Consider the following 16449-nt stretch of genomic DNA (forward strand, 5'->3'; position numbering starts at 1 on the left):
CCACGCTCTCCCCCCACCCATGGCCGATGCACATTTCCACTGGTTGTAACTTGTGTCCTTGTTCAGGGCCCATTTCCCATATTGTTGTTAATTGCATTGGTGTGGTAGTTTTGAGTCTACATCCCCAATCATATCCACCTCAGCCCATGCATTCAAGCAATTGTTTATCTTCTATGTTTCCTCTCCTGCAGATCTTCCTCTGAATGTGGGTAGCATTCTTTACCATAAATCCCTCAGAGCTGTCTAGTGTCATTGCATTGCTGCTGGTACAGAAGTCCATTACATTCGGTTTTACCTTAAAATGGCTTTTAATGTTAAAAGTGTCAACCATTAAATAATTTCAGCTAACTTGAGGCATTTTTAATTATCATGCAAATGGTGCCCCATTTGTGGTTTATTTGAAAAAGTTATGTATTAATACAGTCAATTTTTAAATATATAATTCCAGAGATTGACTTTTTAAAAAACATTTATTAGTATTCGTTTTTAACATGGTTACATGCTTCATGCCCCTACTTTCCCCTTTACCTGCTCTCCCCCCACCCAAGGCTGACACACCTTTCCACTGGTTGTAACATGTGTCCTTGTTCAGGGCCTATTTCCAAATTGTTGTTAGTTGCATTGGTGTGGTCGTTTTGAGTCTACATCCCCTATCATGTCCGCCTCAACCCATGCGTTCAAGCAATTGTTTATCTTCTATGTTTCCTCTCCTGCAGATCTTCCTCTGAATGTGGGTAGCGTTCTTTACCATAAATCCCTCAGAGCAGAGATTGTCTCTTAAATCAGTTCTTATTTTTAAATCAGTTCTGCTTGAAATCTGGTCCTGACTAAAGATGACTGCATACATATGCTCTTCCTTGTCTGTTGAGACATTGGTAGAAATTCTCAAATGAGCAAATGTTGGCAATAAGCAACATTTAGATAATTATTTAATAGGGAGGCGAACTCTGGAAAGGAGAGTTCTCTGAAACTGATTGGAGAAGAGAGAGGGTGGGTGGGGGGTGGGGGGGAGGACAGTAGTTACAGTGTTTTTCTGATACTGAGTGTTCTTTCAGCCAATCCTTAACTTGCATTGTTCCTAATAATATTAGTATGATCCCTATCTATCACTGAGACCATAAATACTCAAGATTTAAGCCTACCAACATTTTTATGGGCTAATTTTGGGGAGGAGTGAGGAGTAAAAGAACAGTAAAGTTTTCAGATCCTCATTGGGATTTTCCCTAGCCTAAACTGATAACTTTTCCTGGCAGTAAGTTTGCAAAACTAATTGCAAAACCAAGGCCTGCTTTAGTTCATTTTTTTGGGTTGTTGGTAGTGTTTTTCTTAAAAACAGCTCAAGGACAACAGAAATTGTTTGACAAATGACTTGTGTATATTTGCTTCTAGAGAAAGAACTGGTAAATAGAAATAAGCAATACATGTAATATGTACTTATCTTTTTGTTAAATGATGTCTTATCTAGTGGGGGGAGGAGAATGGGAGGTACCTGGGGAATTTTAATGTAACAGATTAACTAAAAGCAAATAGCACAAGGAACTTTATCAGCAATAAATGATTATCAATCCCTCCTGTTAATAGCCTCCCTTCCCCACAAAGACACATACATTTTGCCTAAAATTATTTTAAACAACTTAGTAGTTGCATAGACCTAGCAGGGCGGTAGGTATTTTTTTTTCATTCTTCTTTTTTTATTTTAAACCCTTAACTTCTGTGCATTGACTTATAGGTGGAAGAGTGGTAAGGGTAGGCAATGGGGGTCAAGTGACTTGCCCCGGGTCACACTGCTGGGAAGTGTCTGAGGTCGGATTTGAACCTAGGACCTCTGGTCCCTAGGCCAGGCTCTCAATCCACTGAGCTACCCAGCTGCCCCCAGGGCGGTAGGTATTTTAATAGGCAATGTTGGAGATAGAAGGGAGATCTGCTATAAAGAATCTTTTCCCTTCTATATTGATAGCTTTAATTGGCATACTTAAGAAAGCAAGCCTACCAGTCTGAGAGTTTTTCAGTTGATGTCAAAGGTAAGATCTGCCAAGACCTTTGGTTTGGAGGGCAGTCATTTAGAATGAATGGATGCTTTTGTTAAGGCAAAGAGCTCCTATTTATACTGTCTGCTTGTACCTCCTGCCGCTCTAATCAGTGATGTCACTTATTATTGTGATACAGATTTGTGTTAGCCTTAGCTTGTGAGTTAGAAAAAAAGAGGAAATATCTAATATATCATTACAACCAACTCCTGATAATTTGGGTTTTTCTGTTCAAAGAGAAATAAGAACAACTTGTTTCTGACCTTGAGGTAGAATCTTAGGTATACTTATTAATAATTATAGGTATATAATTTTAAGTAAACACTACAGTTGGTTCTTTAGTATTAGTTTAGGAAATAGAATTTTGCAATGTGAAAGAATTACCAACCATTTTGTTTACTGTGCAAACTGCTTATTTAATATTCACAATTCTGGGCTTATGAGGCAGTCTTACTTTGTTAATATTTATTGTAAAATTTAGCATTTATTCATTTAGTAAAATAGAAACACTCTTATATGATACTTCACAAAGTGTGTTCCTCATGAACAGTGCTAAATGTAGGTAATATTCCATCATTTTCATTTTGCAGATAATAGAACAGATGGAGAGAAGTAGTGTGATTTTCTAACAGTTAACATTTGGCTGTTCCTTAGTGAGATTAGAACTTGGACCAGCTCTCTTGATGCCAGAAAAATACAAGGGTGATCCCAGTGGTTTATCGGATTCGTTCATTGGAAGTTCACAGCTGTGGCCTGCAAGGGAATCAGAGAGGAGTTCTGTTGTTGAAGTTAAGAAATAGGAACACCTTTACTTTTTATTGTAGATCTTTGCTTTTTTGCATTGATACAGCTGTCTGAAAAGCCACTTATTTGTAATGCAGCCAAAAGCTCTGCCAAATAATCAAAGAGGGCTCAAACATGATAGCTACTTAAATATTCAGGTCCAAGAAGTAACTAAAACCAATTCAATGTGCTAAAATTGTTTAGGAGTATAATATATTTAAGATTGACCATTGGCAAAATCAGTATTTCTAAAAGAGGAGGTTAGTTTTATGGTACAGGTGAGATTTTGCAAGCTTTAGACTTGAGAAAGGACTTCATTTAGTGCAGAGACCTAGTACAGAATCCAGGATGTTTATCCCTTGTGTTGTAATANTTAATTGCATTGGTGTGGTAGTTTTGAGTCTACATCCCCAATCATATCCACCTCAGCCCATGCATTCAAGCAATTGTTTATCTTCTATGTTTCCTCTCCTGCAGATCTTCCTCTGAATGTGGGTAGCATTCTTTACCATAAATCCCTCAGAGCTGTCCTGGGTCATTGCATTGCTGCTGGTACAGAAGTCCATTACATTCGGTTTTACCTTAAAATGGCTTTTAATGTTAAAAGTGTCAACCATTAAATAATTTCAGCTAACTTGAGGCATTTTTAATTATCATGCAAATGGTGCCCCATTTGTGGTTTATTTGAAAAAGTTATGTATTAATACAGTCAATTTTTAAATATATAATTCCAGAGATTGACTTTTTAAAAAACATTTATTAGTATTCGTTTTTAACATGGTTACATGCTTCATGCCCCTACTTTCCCCTTTACCTGCTCTCCCCCCACCCAAGGCTGACACACCTTTCCACTGGTTGTAACATGTGTCCTTGTTCAGGGCCTATTTCCAAATTGTTGTTAGTTGCATTGGTGTGGTCGTTTTGAGTCTACATCCCCTATCATGTCCGCCTCAACCCATGCGTTCAAGCAATTGTTTATCTTCTATGTTTCCTCTCCTGCAGATCTTCCTCTGAATGTGGGTAGCGTTCTTTACCATAAATCCCTCAGAGCAGAGATTGTCTCTTAAATCAGTTCTTATTTTTAAATCAGTTCTGCTTGAAATCTGGTCCTGACTAAAGATGACTGCATACATATGCTCTTCCTTGTCTGTTGAGACATTGGTAGAAATTCTCAAATGAGCAAATGTTGGCAATAAGCAACATTTAGATAATTATTTAATAGGGAGGCGAACTCTGGAAAGGAGAGTTCTCTGAAACTGATTGGAGAAGAGAGAGGGTGGGGGGGGGGTGGGGGGGAGGACAGTAGTTACAGTGTTTTTCTGATACTGAGTGTTCTTTCAGCCAATCCTTAACTTGCATTGTTCCTAATAATATTAGTATGATCCCTATCTATCACTGAGACCATAAATACTCAAGATTTAAGCCTACCAACATTTTTATGGGCTAATTTTGGGGAGGAGTGAGGAGTAAAAGAACAGTAAAGTTTTCAGATCCTCATTGGGATTTTCCCTAGCCTAAACTGATAACTTTTCCTGGCAGTAAGTTTGCAAAACTAATTGCAAAACCAAGGCCTGCTTTAGTTCATTTTTTTGGGTTGTTGGTAGTGTTTTTCTTAAAAACAGCTCAAGGACAACAGAAATTGTTTGACAAATGACTTGTGTATATTTGCTTCTAGAGAAAGAACTGGTAAATAGAAATAAGCAATACATGTAATATGTACTTATCTTTTTGTTAAATGATGTCTTATCTAGTGGGGGGAGGAGAATGGGAGGTACCTGGGGAATTTTAATGTAACAGATTAACTAAAAGCAAATAGCACAAGGAACTTTATCAGCAATAAATGATTATCAATCCCTCCTGTTAATAGCCTCCCTTCCCCACAAAGACACATACATTTTGCCTAAAATTATTTTAAACAACTTAGTAGTTGCATAGACCTAGCAGGGCGGTAGGTATTTTTTTTTCATTCTTCTTTTTTTATTTTAAACCCTTAACTTCTGTGCATTGACTTATAGGTGGAAGAGTGGTAAGGGTAGGCAATGGGGGTCAAGTGACTTGCCCCGGGTCACACTGCTGGGAAGTGTCTGAGGTCGGATTTGAACCTAGGACCTCTGGTCCCTAGGCCAGGCTCTCAATCCACTGAGCTACCCAGCTGCCCCCAGGGCGGTAGGTATTTTAATAGGCAATGTTGGAGATAGAAGGGAGATCTGCTATAAAGAATCTTTTCCCTTCTATATTGTTAGCTTTAATTGGCATACTTAAGAAAGCAAGCCTACCAGTCTGAGAGTTTTTCAGTTGATGTCAAAGGTAAGATCTGCCAAGACCTTTGGTTTGGAGGGCAGTCATTTAGAATGAATGGATGCTTTTGTTAAGGCAAAGAGCTCCTATTTATACTGTCTGCTTGTACCTCCTGCCGCTCTAATCAGTGATGTCACTTATTATTGTGATACAGATTTGTGTTAGCCTTAGCTTGTGAGTTAGAAAAAAAGAGGAAATATCTAATATATCATTACAACCAACTCCTGATAATTTGGGTTTTTCTGTTCAAAGAGAAATAAGAACAACTTGTTTCTGACCTTGAGGTAGAATCTTAGGTATACTTATTAATAATTATAGGTATATAATTTTAAGTAAACACTACAGTTGGTTCTTTAGTATTAGTTTAGGAAATAGAATTTTGCAATGTGAAAGAATTACCAACCATTTTGTTTACTGTGCAAACTGCTTATTTAATATTCACAATTCTGGGCTTATGAGGCAGTCTTACTTTGTTAATATTTATTGTAAAATTTAGCATTTATTCATTTAGTAAAATAGAAACACTCTTATATGATACTTCACAAAGTGTGTTCCTCATGAACAGTGCTAAATGTAGGTAATATTCCATCATTTTCATTTTGCAGATAATAGAACAGATGGAGAGAAGTAGTGTGATTTTCTAACAGTTAACATTTGGCTGTTCCTTAGTGAGATTAGAACTTGGACCAGCTCTCTTGATGCCAGAAAAATACAAGGGTGATCCCAGTGGTTTATCGGATTCGTTCATTGGAAGTTCACAGCTGTGGCCTGCAAGGGAATCAGAGAGGAGTTCTGTTGTTGAAGTTAAGAAATAGGAACACCTTTACTTTTTATTGTAGATCTTTGCTTTTTTGCATTGATACAGCTGTCTGAAAAGCCACTTATTTGTAATGCAGCCAAAAGCTCTGCCAAATAATCAAAGAGGGCTCAAACATGATAGCTACTTAAATATTCAGGTCCAAGAAGTAACTAAAACCAATTCAATGTGCTAAAATTGTTTAGGAGTATAATATATTTAAGATTGACCATTGGCAAAATCAGTATTTCTAAAAGAGGAGGTTAGTTTTATGGTACAGGTGAGATTTTGCAAGCTTTAGACTTGAGAAAGGACTTCATTTAGTGCAGAGACCTAGTACAGAATCCAGGATGTTTATCCCTTGTGTTGTAATACAATTACCATCACAGTTTTCATATATAGGAAGGAGAGAAAGAAGAGGGAGGGAAGAGATTGATTTTGGATTGACAAAAGTGCATTTATGGTTAATATCAGTTTGTTATTGAGTTTGGTGGATATTAATAGGTGGATTGTTTCTATTTATAGGTAACTTAGAACATAAGATACTTAAGCTTAATGTTTTTAAATATGAAATGCTTATAAAGTTTGTTGCTTATAATGAATTATATAAATGTAGTTTGCCATTCTCATAAGGAGACATACTTGATTATTTAAAGTTTTTTTAGTATTTTGGTTTCATAAAGTAAGCTACCTCTTTGATCCCTGCTTGGACTTTTTCCATTACCATATCAGCTTCCCTTCATCCCAGATTTTTACTTTTAACTACCCTATGATCCTTAATGTTTTTACATGGAATGTAAAGATCTTTTAGTGGTATAGTTAGGAAACTAGTTTTCTTCTTGTTTATTTTCTTTAATTTTTCCCATTGTTATGTTTTCTCCCTCCCCTCATCTCTCCCTCCTCCCAAGTTGACAAGCTATTATACTGGGTTATACAGAAATATATTATCACTAGAATCCATTTCCATATTCTTCTTCTTTTTTTTTTTTTAAAGAACAAGCCTTTAAAACCAAAACCCCACATCACATGTTTCTTCTGAATTTCTACTCCCATAGTTCTTTCTCTAGATGTGGATAACATTCTTTCTCATAAGTTCATTACATTTGATCATCCCATAATGTTCTCCTGGTTCTGCTTATTTCACTACACATCAGTTCATGTAGGTCTTTCCAGTTCTTCTAGAAATTTATCAATTCATTATTCCTTGTAGCACAATAGTATTCCATCACCATCTTATCACAATTTGTTCAACCATTCCCCAATTGAGGGACATCCCCTCATTAGGAAACTAGTTTTCTGACTTCATTGTTTGGGGATAACGAAGTCATAAGAAATTTTTTAGTTCATTGGAAGATAGATGATGATTTCTAATACTTTTATAAGTATGATGCCATTTTGATAAATTATGTTTTCATTTCTCAGCTAAGATCTTGATGATGTGAGTCCTTGATAGCTACTGGATGTGATTTCATTGAGAAATTTCCTCTACCAATGGAAATTATTACCTTTTTTGCAATTCATAATTTTAGGAAGTTCCCTGGAAAATTGAGGGGACTTGGTCAGGGATCACCCATTATCTGAGCTGAAACTTGAATCTAGGTCTTTTTGGCTCTATGTTTTCTACCCCTACTGCCTCAGATTTTAATATAGTAAGTTTTTTAAAAATTTTTTTTCTAGTGTGTTTATTTGCTACTATTTTAAGTCTTTTTTATTTGATTAGTAGTGTGTTGCCACTTTTGGTGGGCTGGTGGCATTTTTAAGAAATCAAATTCCAAAAATAGGGACTACTAGGCTTCTAAAATTTTAGTGCCAGCCTCTTATAATAGAGTGCCACCAATTGAAAGCTAACAAGCAAATTTAGGGTAGACATCTCAAATCTTGAAAGAGGGTAGTCAGAAAATATTTAAGATTGATTCATACATTAGGGCAAGAGTTGTTAGGGTCCAACATAGCATGTGATATTGAAGGCATGAGGACTGGGATAGAGACACAGTGAGTCTCAGCCTAGAGTAGGGAAGGAGGAACAAGAATTTATCATAAACCTGCTGTATGTCAGATACTGGCTAATTTACTTATAAATATCTTTTTTGATACTCACACTAACCTTGGGAGGTAAGTGCTAATATTTGATATCCCCATTTTATAGTTTAGGAAATGAGGCATACAGGTTCAATGACTTGACCAAAAGCACACAGCTAGTAAGTGTTTCAGGGTAGAATCTTCCTGACTCCAGGCCCAGTGTTCTATTCATTGCATGAACTGGCCACAAAGGGAAAGAATCTTTTTGTAGCACAGTTTGGACTTCTATGGGTTGGGAAATAAGGGGTTCCTTTCCAGAAGCTTAGCATCTTTTAGGGACAGACTACAGACAAAAGTATCAAAGCATCCAAAAAGGTCCCTTGAATTACTTGTGGATGTACCTTATCTATGAAAGGGGAATTCATAATCTGAAGAACTTTGAGGTATTATTTTATATTGGTAGAGGATTTTATACCAATGAAATCACAGCTCTCACCCTAATAAAAAAGCAAGTTAACAGCAACTCAAGTCTTGGCATCTACCTTAGGAGCAAGTAAGTCTATTACATAGATCTGGTCTAAAGTCAAGAATCCCAAACCAATTCTTAAGGTCACATTTTATTAGCCATATTTTAAAGGTCAAATATAATTAGAAGGAACAAATAAAAATTATTTTAAGTTGCCTATGCATATACTCACTTTTGAAAACCAGCTAAATATCCCCCCCACTCCAGTGGTTTGCAATTTGCTGTTACAATGTATTAAATAGTTATCTTTCGTAAACCAGAGATAGGAAACACCATCTTCTTTTTGATGTTGGGATAAAATATAACAGTTTTGATGTAGTCAAGTTTGTTAAGACTGTGCGTATATAGACATATGTATATATCTCAGAAGAATATCTATTATGTTATATATTTTCTAACTTCTTTAAAGCCATAAAACCCAGTGAAATGGTCTTAATATGCTTAGAAATCATATCTCTACCTAGTATCCTAGGAATAAGTTAACACTTTATTTTCCTTTCAGTTAAAGAAAAATAAGAAGAAATCAAAGTCAGAGGTTAAAGCAGTGCAGAACAGTACACGCCATGATGGAAAGGAAGTTGATGAAGGTACCTGAGCAGGGAAGGGAATGCAGTCATCTATTTTTCTGAGTTATATTTGTTTAATGATGTATTGTCTAACTCCTCTTTTCATAACTTTGTATCTTATACAAATCTGTGACTTTACTAATATACACTTTTATGACTGGAATTTTTGAAACATTGACATTTCTCTTAATGAAAGAACCTGTCATGCTTCTTGTGAGAAGAAGCATTCTCCAAATTTTCAATTTAACTCTGAATACATTAAACTGAATTTTCTTACTTACTCTTTGCTTCTTAAAGTTCAGTATTTTTCCCTAGACACCTCCCACTTCTTTAGGGAATGATGATTGTCCTTATTGAGGAGCCCCTCTTTTTTCTAAAAAAAAAAGATGGGGTATTTTTAAAAATAACACTGTTAGGCTCTGTCCCCAAGAAGGTAAAGAAAGACACAAGATATTTTCTCTCATCCCTCAGCTTCTAGAGTTATCTGTAGTAAGTTTGACAAGGTATCTAGAGGAAAGCTTGAAGATAGTTGGTGTTACCTTAGTAGTTCATTGCCAGAGAGAATGTTAGATTAGACTCTTATTTCATATAACCAGCATTGTTCAGATTTTTATTCTACAACCTAAATTTGTCATGATGCCCTGTTCCATTTGTTTTGTTTCTGGTTTTTGTTTTTGTTTTTTCAACGCCACCCTTTTGGTTTGTCCTTACTAAATACCTTTTTTTTTCTCCCTGGGGCTATGTCAGGAGCCTGGGAAACTAAAGTCAGTAACAGAGAGAAACGGCAGCAGCGTAAGCGCGACAAGGTGCAGCCTGATACTGGTCCCTTGGATCCGGCTGTCTCGGGGATAGAAAGTGCCTATACAGTAACTACTGAGCAGCTTATTACAGCTTCGTTTCCTGTTGGTTCCAGGAAGAATAAAGGTACTTAGTGGAGCATAAGAGGGACATATTAAAGATGAACTCGTATTCTGAGCTACAACATGGCATCATGAGTTCAGAACCCACAGCTTTTGTATTATGAACCATGATTTAGCCAATATTAGCATCATTGCTTGTTATATACAATACCTTTAAAAATAAAGCCCAGCAAAGCAAAAACTGCATAGTCTTAACTAAAAACTCATAGCCTAAGAGGAGAAAAAGAAACAGCCTGCTTCCCTCATCTGTATTTCCTTTGCCCCTAAAATAAAGTATACTTTTTGTCATCTTCATTTGTCATTATCATGATGTAGACATTTAGTACATTAAAGTGTTTTGTCAACAGCTTGCATGTTTAGTGTCTTTCTTGAACATTCTGAAGCAAGCATTTCTGGAGAAGTATAAATTCTGAGGTCTTTGACAAATCCTCCCATAAATATTCCCTAAATGTTTATAATATCAACTATTAGGTCATTTGGGTATTTTACAGATATTAAAATGATAAGAGCTAAAAGATAACCTTTAAAGGTCATTTGGACTAGTTCTGTGCCACTAAGCATTTTAATACTTAAATTATCCAGCTATCTGGAAGCTCTGTATATTTCCATCATTTTCATCCAGGACAGGCCCAGCGTGATCATATTCAGTTTGCTTTAGTCTTTGAGTTGTCTTCCTTGGCCTCATCATTGTCTTCACTGCTTCCTACTATCCCTTTGCTGCCCATATGCTTAGTGGAATTTATCAGTATGATGCAGCAATGACTCATTTTTGTTGAATTTCCCCAGTTTCACTCCTTAGTAATTTTTAGTTTATATCTCTTTATCATTGTCATATGCATGCTCTTTTTGCCAGCCTCTTTAATACAATCCTGTAAATGCTGACTCTTAGTTTCTTAAGATATCAAAGAACAAATATCTAGGGACTCCAAATTGTACTTTTGCTCCCTCCTGCTTTCCATAAAGTTTACTGGTCCTAAATGTAGTATAGTCATTTGCAAAGTCACAGTGTTGCTTCTGCTGGGATTGTTGAAAAGGTATCTGCTGTAGTTCATAAACTATGACTAAATTTTTAGATTTAGAGATGGAGACCTTAGAGGTTATCTAATCCATTTTACGAATGAGAAAACTAAGACTCATAGCACCTGAGTTACCACCTACAATCTCATAGCTTATTAGTGGCAGAGCCAGGTCTCCAGACTCCCAATCCCATTAGTACTTTTCAGTTATTTGCCTCTATTATCTTTTATTTAACAAGGGTTAGCTCTCAGGTAGCAGAGAAAGGATAGGAAAGAGTCAAAAATGAGGAATCTGGAATAAATATCTAATTTGAGAAATTTCACTTATAAAAATGGCTAAGCTATTCTAGTGAACCAGTTCTTTAGTTTGCAAATCTCTAATTACACTGTTATAGAATTTATTTTCATAGCACATTCTAAGTTTATGCATTTGAGAATTTCTCAAATTTTTAATTTATTATTATTATGGTAGAAAGAACAGTTCCCTAAACGTAGACATGAAATGTTTTTCTTGTACATCTGAGTTTCCATTCTGATGTCTAACCTGAACCAAAAAAAGAGTAACTAAGTACAACTGTTCAGTAGAATTGAAATCATGTTGTTTCTAAGTGATTTTTACCTATATAGTTCTCTGCTTAATGTTATGTGAAATTTATTTCTGTTTCAACCAGGTGATTCTCTTCTCAATGTTCAAGGTAGCAACTTTAAGTCTGGAAAAGGAGATCTCACCCTTCAGGGTAAGGAGTTAGGCAATCAAGCATTTTTAATGAATCCCAAAAATCATTTTGGGTTAATACTTGGACTTAAGGCTTTTCTCCTTCCCTCCTCACCATCCCCACAGTCTAGATTAAAACATGATAGATAGGACACAAAGAAAACTTTTAGGTTCGCACAACTAATGTTTGTGCTGTAATGTTTGTAGTAGTTCCCTTTGCATACATTCTCACTTCAGCTTTATGAGAAGGCTGTTATAGCTATTATCCACATTTTATAGAGGAGGAAAATAAGGCCCAGAGAAAGGAAAGGGAAGTTGGCAGTTGTCATAGAGCTCCGTATCAGTGGCAGGATTTTGAACCATAGGTTTTCCTGACCTCAAATCTGATGCTTTATATGTTATAATACACTTATTTCTGAAAATATTTGAGTTTTTAGAGGTCTGTAAATTTTAGGAGACAGCATTTTCAGGTGTCATCTTCATATCTAACTACCGTTGTCATCTAACTGACACACATATGCATGAACATAGCAACAAAGGAGAGAAGTGGAATATTGCTGTAATCTTGAGGGCAGGATTTGTATTTATATTCCTAAAACTTGGCAAAAAAGAATAACAATAGCAGCAATAACAAAAACCATTAGCGTTAAAGTTTGTATTTTGCATCTCTTCTCTCATTTGCTCTTCACAACAGCTTGTTGAGGGAAGTGCTATATTATCATGGTAGGTATCATTTTACAGATGAGCAAACTAAAGCTGAATGAGATTAAATGACTTGCAGTCACATAGCTAGTATGTATGTAAGGCAGGAAATCAAATCTTCTGAATTCCAAGTCCAGCATTCTGTCCACTATACAGCTTGACTGCCAACATAGTTGTCAATTAATAAATGCTTACAAATTGATTATTTGATTATAAGAACCCTCCTATTCCTACCTAGGTTTTATAATATCTAAATGTAGCAGTGTATATGGTTTGTAATACTTTCTTTAATGTCATAATGCTACCAAAGAATAAAATTATGTTCATTTGACAAAGTATTTCCAATTCCATATCAGAATCCATAGAACCTTAAAGCCAAAGGGACCTCGGAAGCTATCTAGTTCAACTTTTACTTAAGCATCCTCTTCTGGCAGCTTATCCCACTAATTGTTAGGAAATGTTGCCTTAAATTTGTTTTCTGTAACTTTCATCCATTGCTCTATTTCTTCAGGATTGAATGAAAACCCTACTGTAAATGGAGGAGGCTGGAATGAAAAGTCAATAAAAATCCCTTCACAGATCAGTGCAGGTGAGGAGAAATGGACATCTGTGTCATCTGCTTCAGCTGGCAAGAGGAAGATTGAGCCATCTATTTGGGGTCAGGATACTGGAGATACTAGTGCAAATGGAAAAGACTGGGGTGTGTCCCTGGTGGGAAGGACCTGGGGTGAACGTTCATTATTCCCTGGCATTGGTAAGAGTTACTAAATCATGTTAATTCAATTTACTAACTTTGTTACTGGAAAATTTAGGGTTTTCCAGCCTTTAAAAAATCCTTGGATAGTAAAGTAACAATACTGTATAACAGTAAAATCTCACCTAAGGAATTATGTGTGCGAAGTTTCAGGAAATTTCTGTAGTTTAGTTAACAGTGTAAAATAAAAATTTGGTATTTATAATTTAGAGAGAAATTAAGAGATAGTCTCATGAAAGTGTGAGCATTTTGTAGCCTCACCAAAACACTATTTTATATTTTGCCATTCATAATTTTTTTAAGGATAAATAACAAGCAGCCTTTTGCCCAAGTTTTTAAAGATTAATTTGGCCCCCCAAAATACTTAGACATTCATTTAAAAGTTTACTTGTTTATTTTTAAGAAAGCAACAAAATCTGCTTTTTAAAAAGGTAGTGTAAAACTATTCAGTTAATTCTAAACTCAAAGGATTCATTATTTCAGCAGTCTAAGTATTCCTTTTAGAACCCAGATTAAAACTCTTAGTTGGACAATTACCTGGCTATGGAACTCCTTAGATAGTCTTCTGCTTTTGAACATTTTGGGGATTATGGCTTTGAGAACAAGAATAAAAGGTGAGGGATAAAGACAAGGAAAGAATCTTGTGTTGATGAAGGTCCCCAGAGGCAAAGACCTCATTTATTTACCAATGTGGCTGGGTGGTGGGGAGTTGGTACAGAATAAGTGTACTCTTTTGATTTTTTAAAATGATCATTTAAAAAATGGAGTGCTATTAAAATTTCTTATAAAATGGATTTAATTTTTACCTAATGTTTAAGGAACATGAGTGTTCTTGAAATTGCATTTTTTTCCCTCCATTTAAATCCTAATTGCACATAGGTATTCTTGACAATCCCATTTTTTCTTCATTTTCTCTGTCCTCACAGGCATCCCAACTGCTTGCTTTGCATAGTGGCATGGTATCATCAATAAATCAATCAATAAACAATTAATCAACATTTATTAAGTGCTTACTATGTGCCAGGTGCTGTGCTACTGGGAGGAGGGATACTAAGAACATAGTGAATTTAAATTTTAAACATTTCTTAAAAATTACTACATATAAAATAGGGTTCTCAATATTGGAGTACATGTTTTTAGCTTGAAGAGTGTCTTTTAAAATGTAATTTCAAATCTGTACACATGTTAATAACATTGTCACTGCAAAATAAGAATCTAAGTAATCTCTATTTTGGCAGCTTCTTGGTCTGGTAACGTGGATAGGAGGGTAAATAATACGACTGAGCAGAATTCTGCTCCCTTTTCGTCTCTGGCACTCAACACTACAGTTTCTGGTATGTAAAATCAATTTAAGCTATATAAGTAAGCTTTTTTTGAAAATATCTTTTATTTAAAAATTTTTTGAATTTCTTGGAACTTTCTGAAGCAAAAATCTCCAAGTACTCTCATCAACATGAATAATTTTTGCAAGGTGATAGTAACATGTTTCAGAACATGAAGACTTGGCCTTTCTTCCCTCCCCTATAAGAGAGACACTTCCAATCTATAGTTAGGAACCACGGCAGGTATTTCCATCTGATATAGCCCCCAAAGTGTTAGTGGTTTCTTTTCTTTTTATCTATCTACCACTGCCACCAGGAATTTCTCTTTCTTTGAAAGAAATCATACCAGTTATGTTTCAGGTTTCCCCTTCCCCCACCCAAAAAAAAAAGGGAAGAAAGAAATTATTGTGAAAAAAGCTTCATTTTAAAATTGTTTTTTTAATTTTTTTTGCGTTCATTTTTTCACTTAAGGGTCTACCACTGAGGTTTCTCAGTCTACTGCTTCTGATTTTCAGTGGGATGTAAGCCGTAATCAACCCCATATCGATGATGAATGGTCTGGGTTAAGTATGTCCTTTTAAAAATTACAACAAAACGTTTTCTCAGCAACTTGCTTTTAAATAACCTTACTGTTTTGTGTACTTAACTCTAATTTTATACCTTCTTTTCAACTTTATTTCAAAAGTGTTGTGATACCCTACTTAAAAGCTGATTAATATGCCATACTTAAACTCAATATTTTAAATATTTAAGCATAAATTGCTGTTTCTATTCTAAAGCTACCCTGAGAATTCAAGGACAAAATGGTTGCCTCTGTTTTTACTGTTAAATCTCAGTGTAGCACACAGTGGATTAAGGTCACAAAACATGGAGTGGCTTTGGATTTTTAGACTCTGTGGAGTCAATAAATTTCTGTACCCAGTGAAAGAAATTTTTAATAACAGCAATTCAGTCTTATACAGTACATTGTTTTACAAAGCACTTTCCTTGCAAACAGTCCTATAACTACTACAGTCAATTTGAAGGTTAGGAATCAGTCTTGCAGATGTTAAGAAATTTAAACAAACTTATATGGCAGGGCCAGGTCTAAAACTGACTTTTCCACTCTCCTGTAATTCTCAATGTTGTAGAGAGCTAGGCTGTATCAGAAGGCAAAAAGGTCAGAAAAGACCAAAGAAAAGTGAAGATTATTCCTTTTTTTTTTTTTTCCTCTTTGGCAATTTATAAATCTTTTATAAATCTTTACTCTTCCTTTGAATCCTTGGTACTTGTTCATTGTGGTCTCTTCCTGGTTGTTGTATGTGGCAGATATGTGAGAGTCATGGTTCATTTGGCAGTCCTGGTAAATGAGTTAACCAAATGACCCAAAGCAAACCCTGTGATGAACACATTTATAGAAGTATGGCATCCAGAACCCTGACTGAGATTATAGACCTTCTGGTACAAGGGAGCCAAGGAACTTCTTGCATTCAGAGCCTTCATTATTTGTGTCCTGGCCTCTCGTGTTCAAAACTAGCCATCACTGATTCCCAACTCCTGCTACCCATTTTCCTTTTTGGCCATTTACCATGTACTTGCAATTTCTCTTAGAGTTAATTCATAGGGCTGAAGTAAAATAATTTAAAAAGTAAGCATAATAGATGCTATAGTCTTAATTATCTATCCTACTTCACAGGGTCCATGCTTTCATCACTATGGATACTCTCTACATTAGTTGTAGATCCCAACATTAGTAATAAACATACTATTTGTTATAGCCAAAACTTATCATTTGATGGCCATTTTCCTGAAATGGAAATATGCTGAGCTGAGCTGGATATGCCAAGTACTCAAAGCCTTTCCATGTTTGTAGAACCTGTCAGAGCCTGGGCTATGATACCTCAACTGTATAGATTCAAAGTAAAGTTAGGACTAGGTCTTATCTGGGATTCCTCAGACCCACAAAGTCCTGCCAGAGACTTCTTTATTAAATTTGATCATTGATATTTCCAATCTCATAAAACCT

General features: G+C 35.6%; 1 protein-coding gene across 5 annotated transcripts in view; it reads left to right on the forward strand.

Moving 5' to 3' along the window:
* MTDH (metadherin) overlaps positions 1–16449 on the forward strand; it is a 77139-nt gene that overhangs the window by 32039 nt on the left and 28651 nt on the right. Inside the window, exons 4-9 of one of the 5 annotated variants that reach the window (XM_044668526.1) lie at positions 8952–9036; positions 9763–9939; positions 11623–11688; positions 12871–13122; positions 14361–14456; positions 14916–15011. In XM_044668526.1, the coding sequence (XP_044524461.1) occupies positions 8952–9036; positions 9763–9939; positions 11623–11688; positions 12871–13122; positions 14361–14456; positions 14916–15011 (772 nt within the window). The remainder of the gene's footprint in view (positions 1–8951; positions 9037–9762; positions 9940–11622; positions 11689–12870; positions 13123–14360; positions 14457–14915; positions 15012–16449) is intronic. The other 4 variants (XM_044668532.1, XM_044668546.1, XM_044668539.1 and 1 more) reach the window with 4 other exon arrangements.

The sequence above is a fragment of the Gracilinanus agilis genome, chromosome 1 (assembly GCF_016433145.1).
Source record: "Gracilinanus agilis isolate LMUSP501 chromosome 1, AgileGrace, whole genome shotgun sequence".
NCBI lineage: Eukaryota > Metazoa > Chordata > Mammalia > Didelphimorphia > Didelphidae > Gracilinanus > Gracilinanus agilis.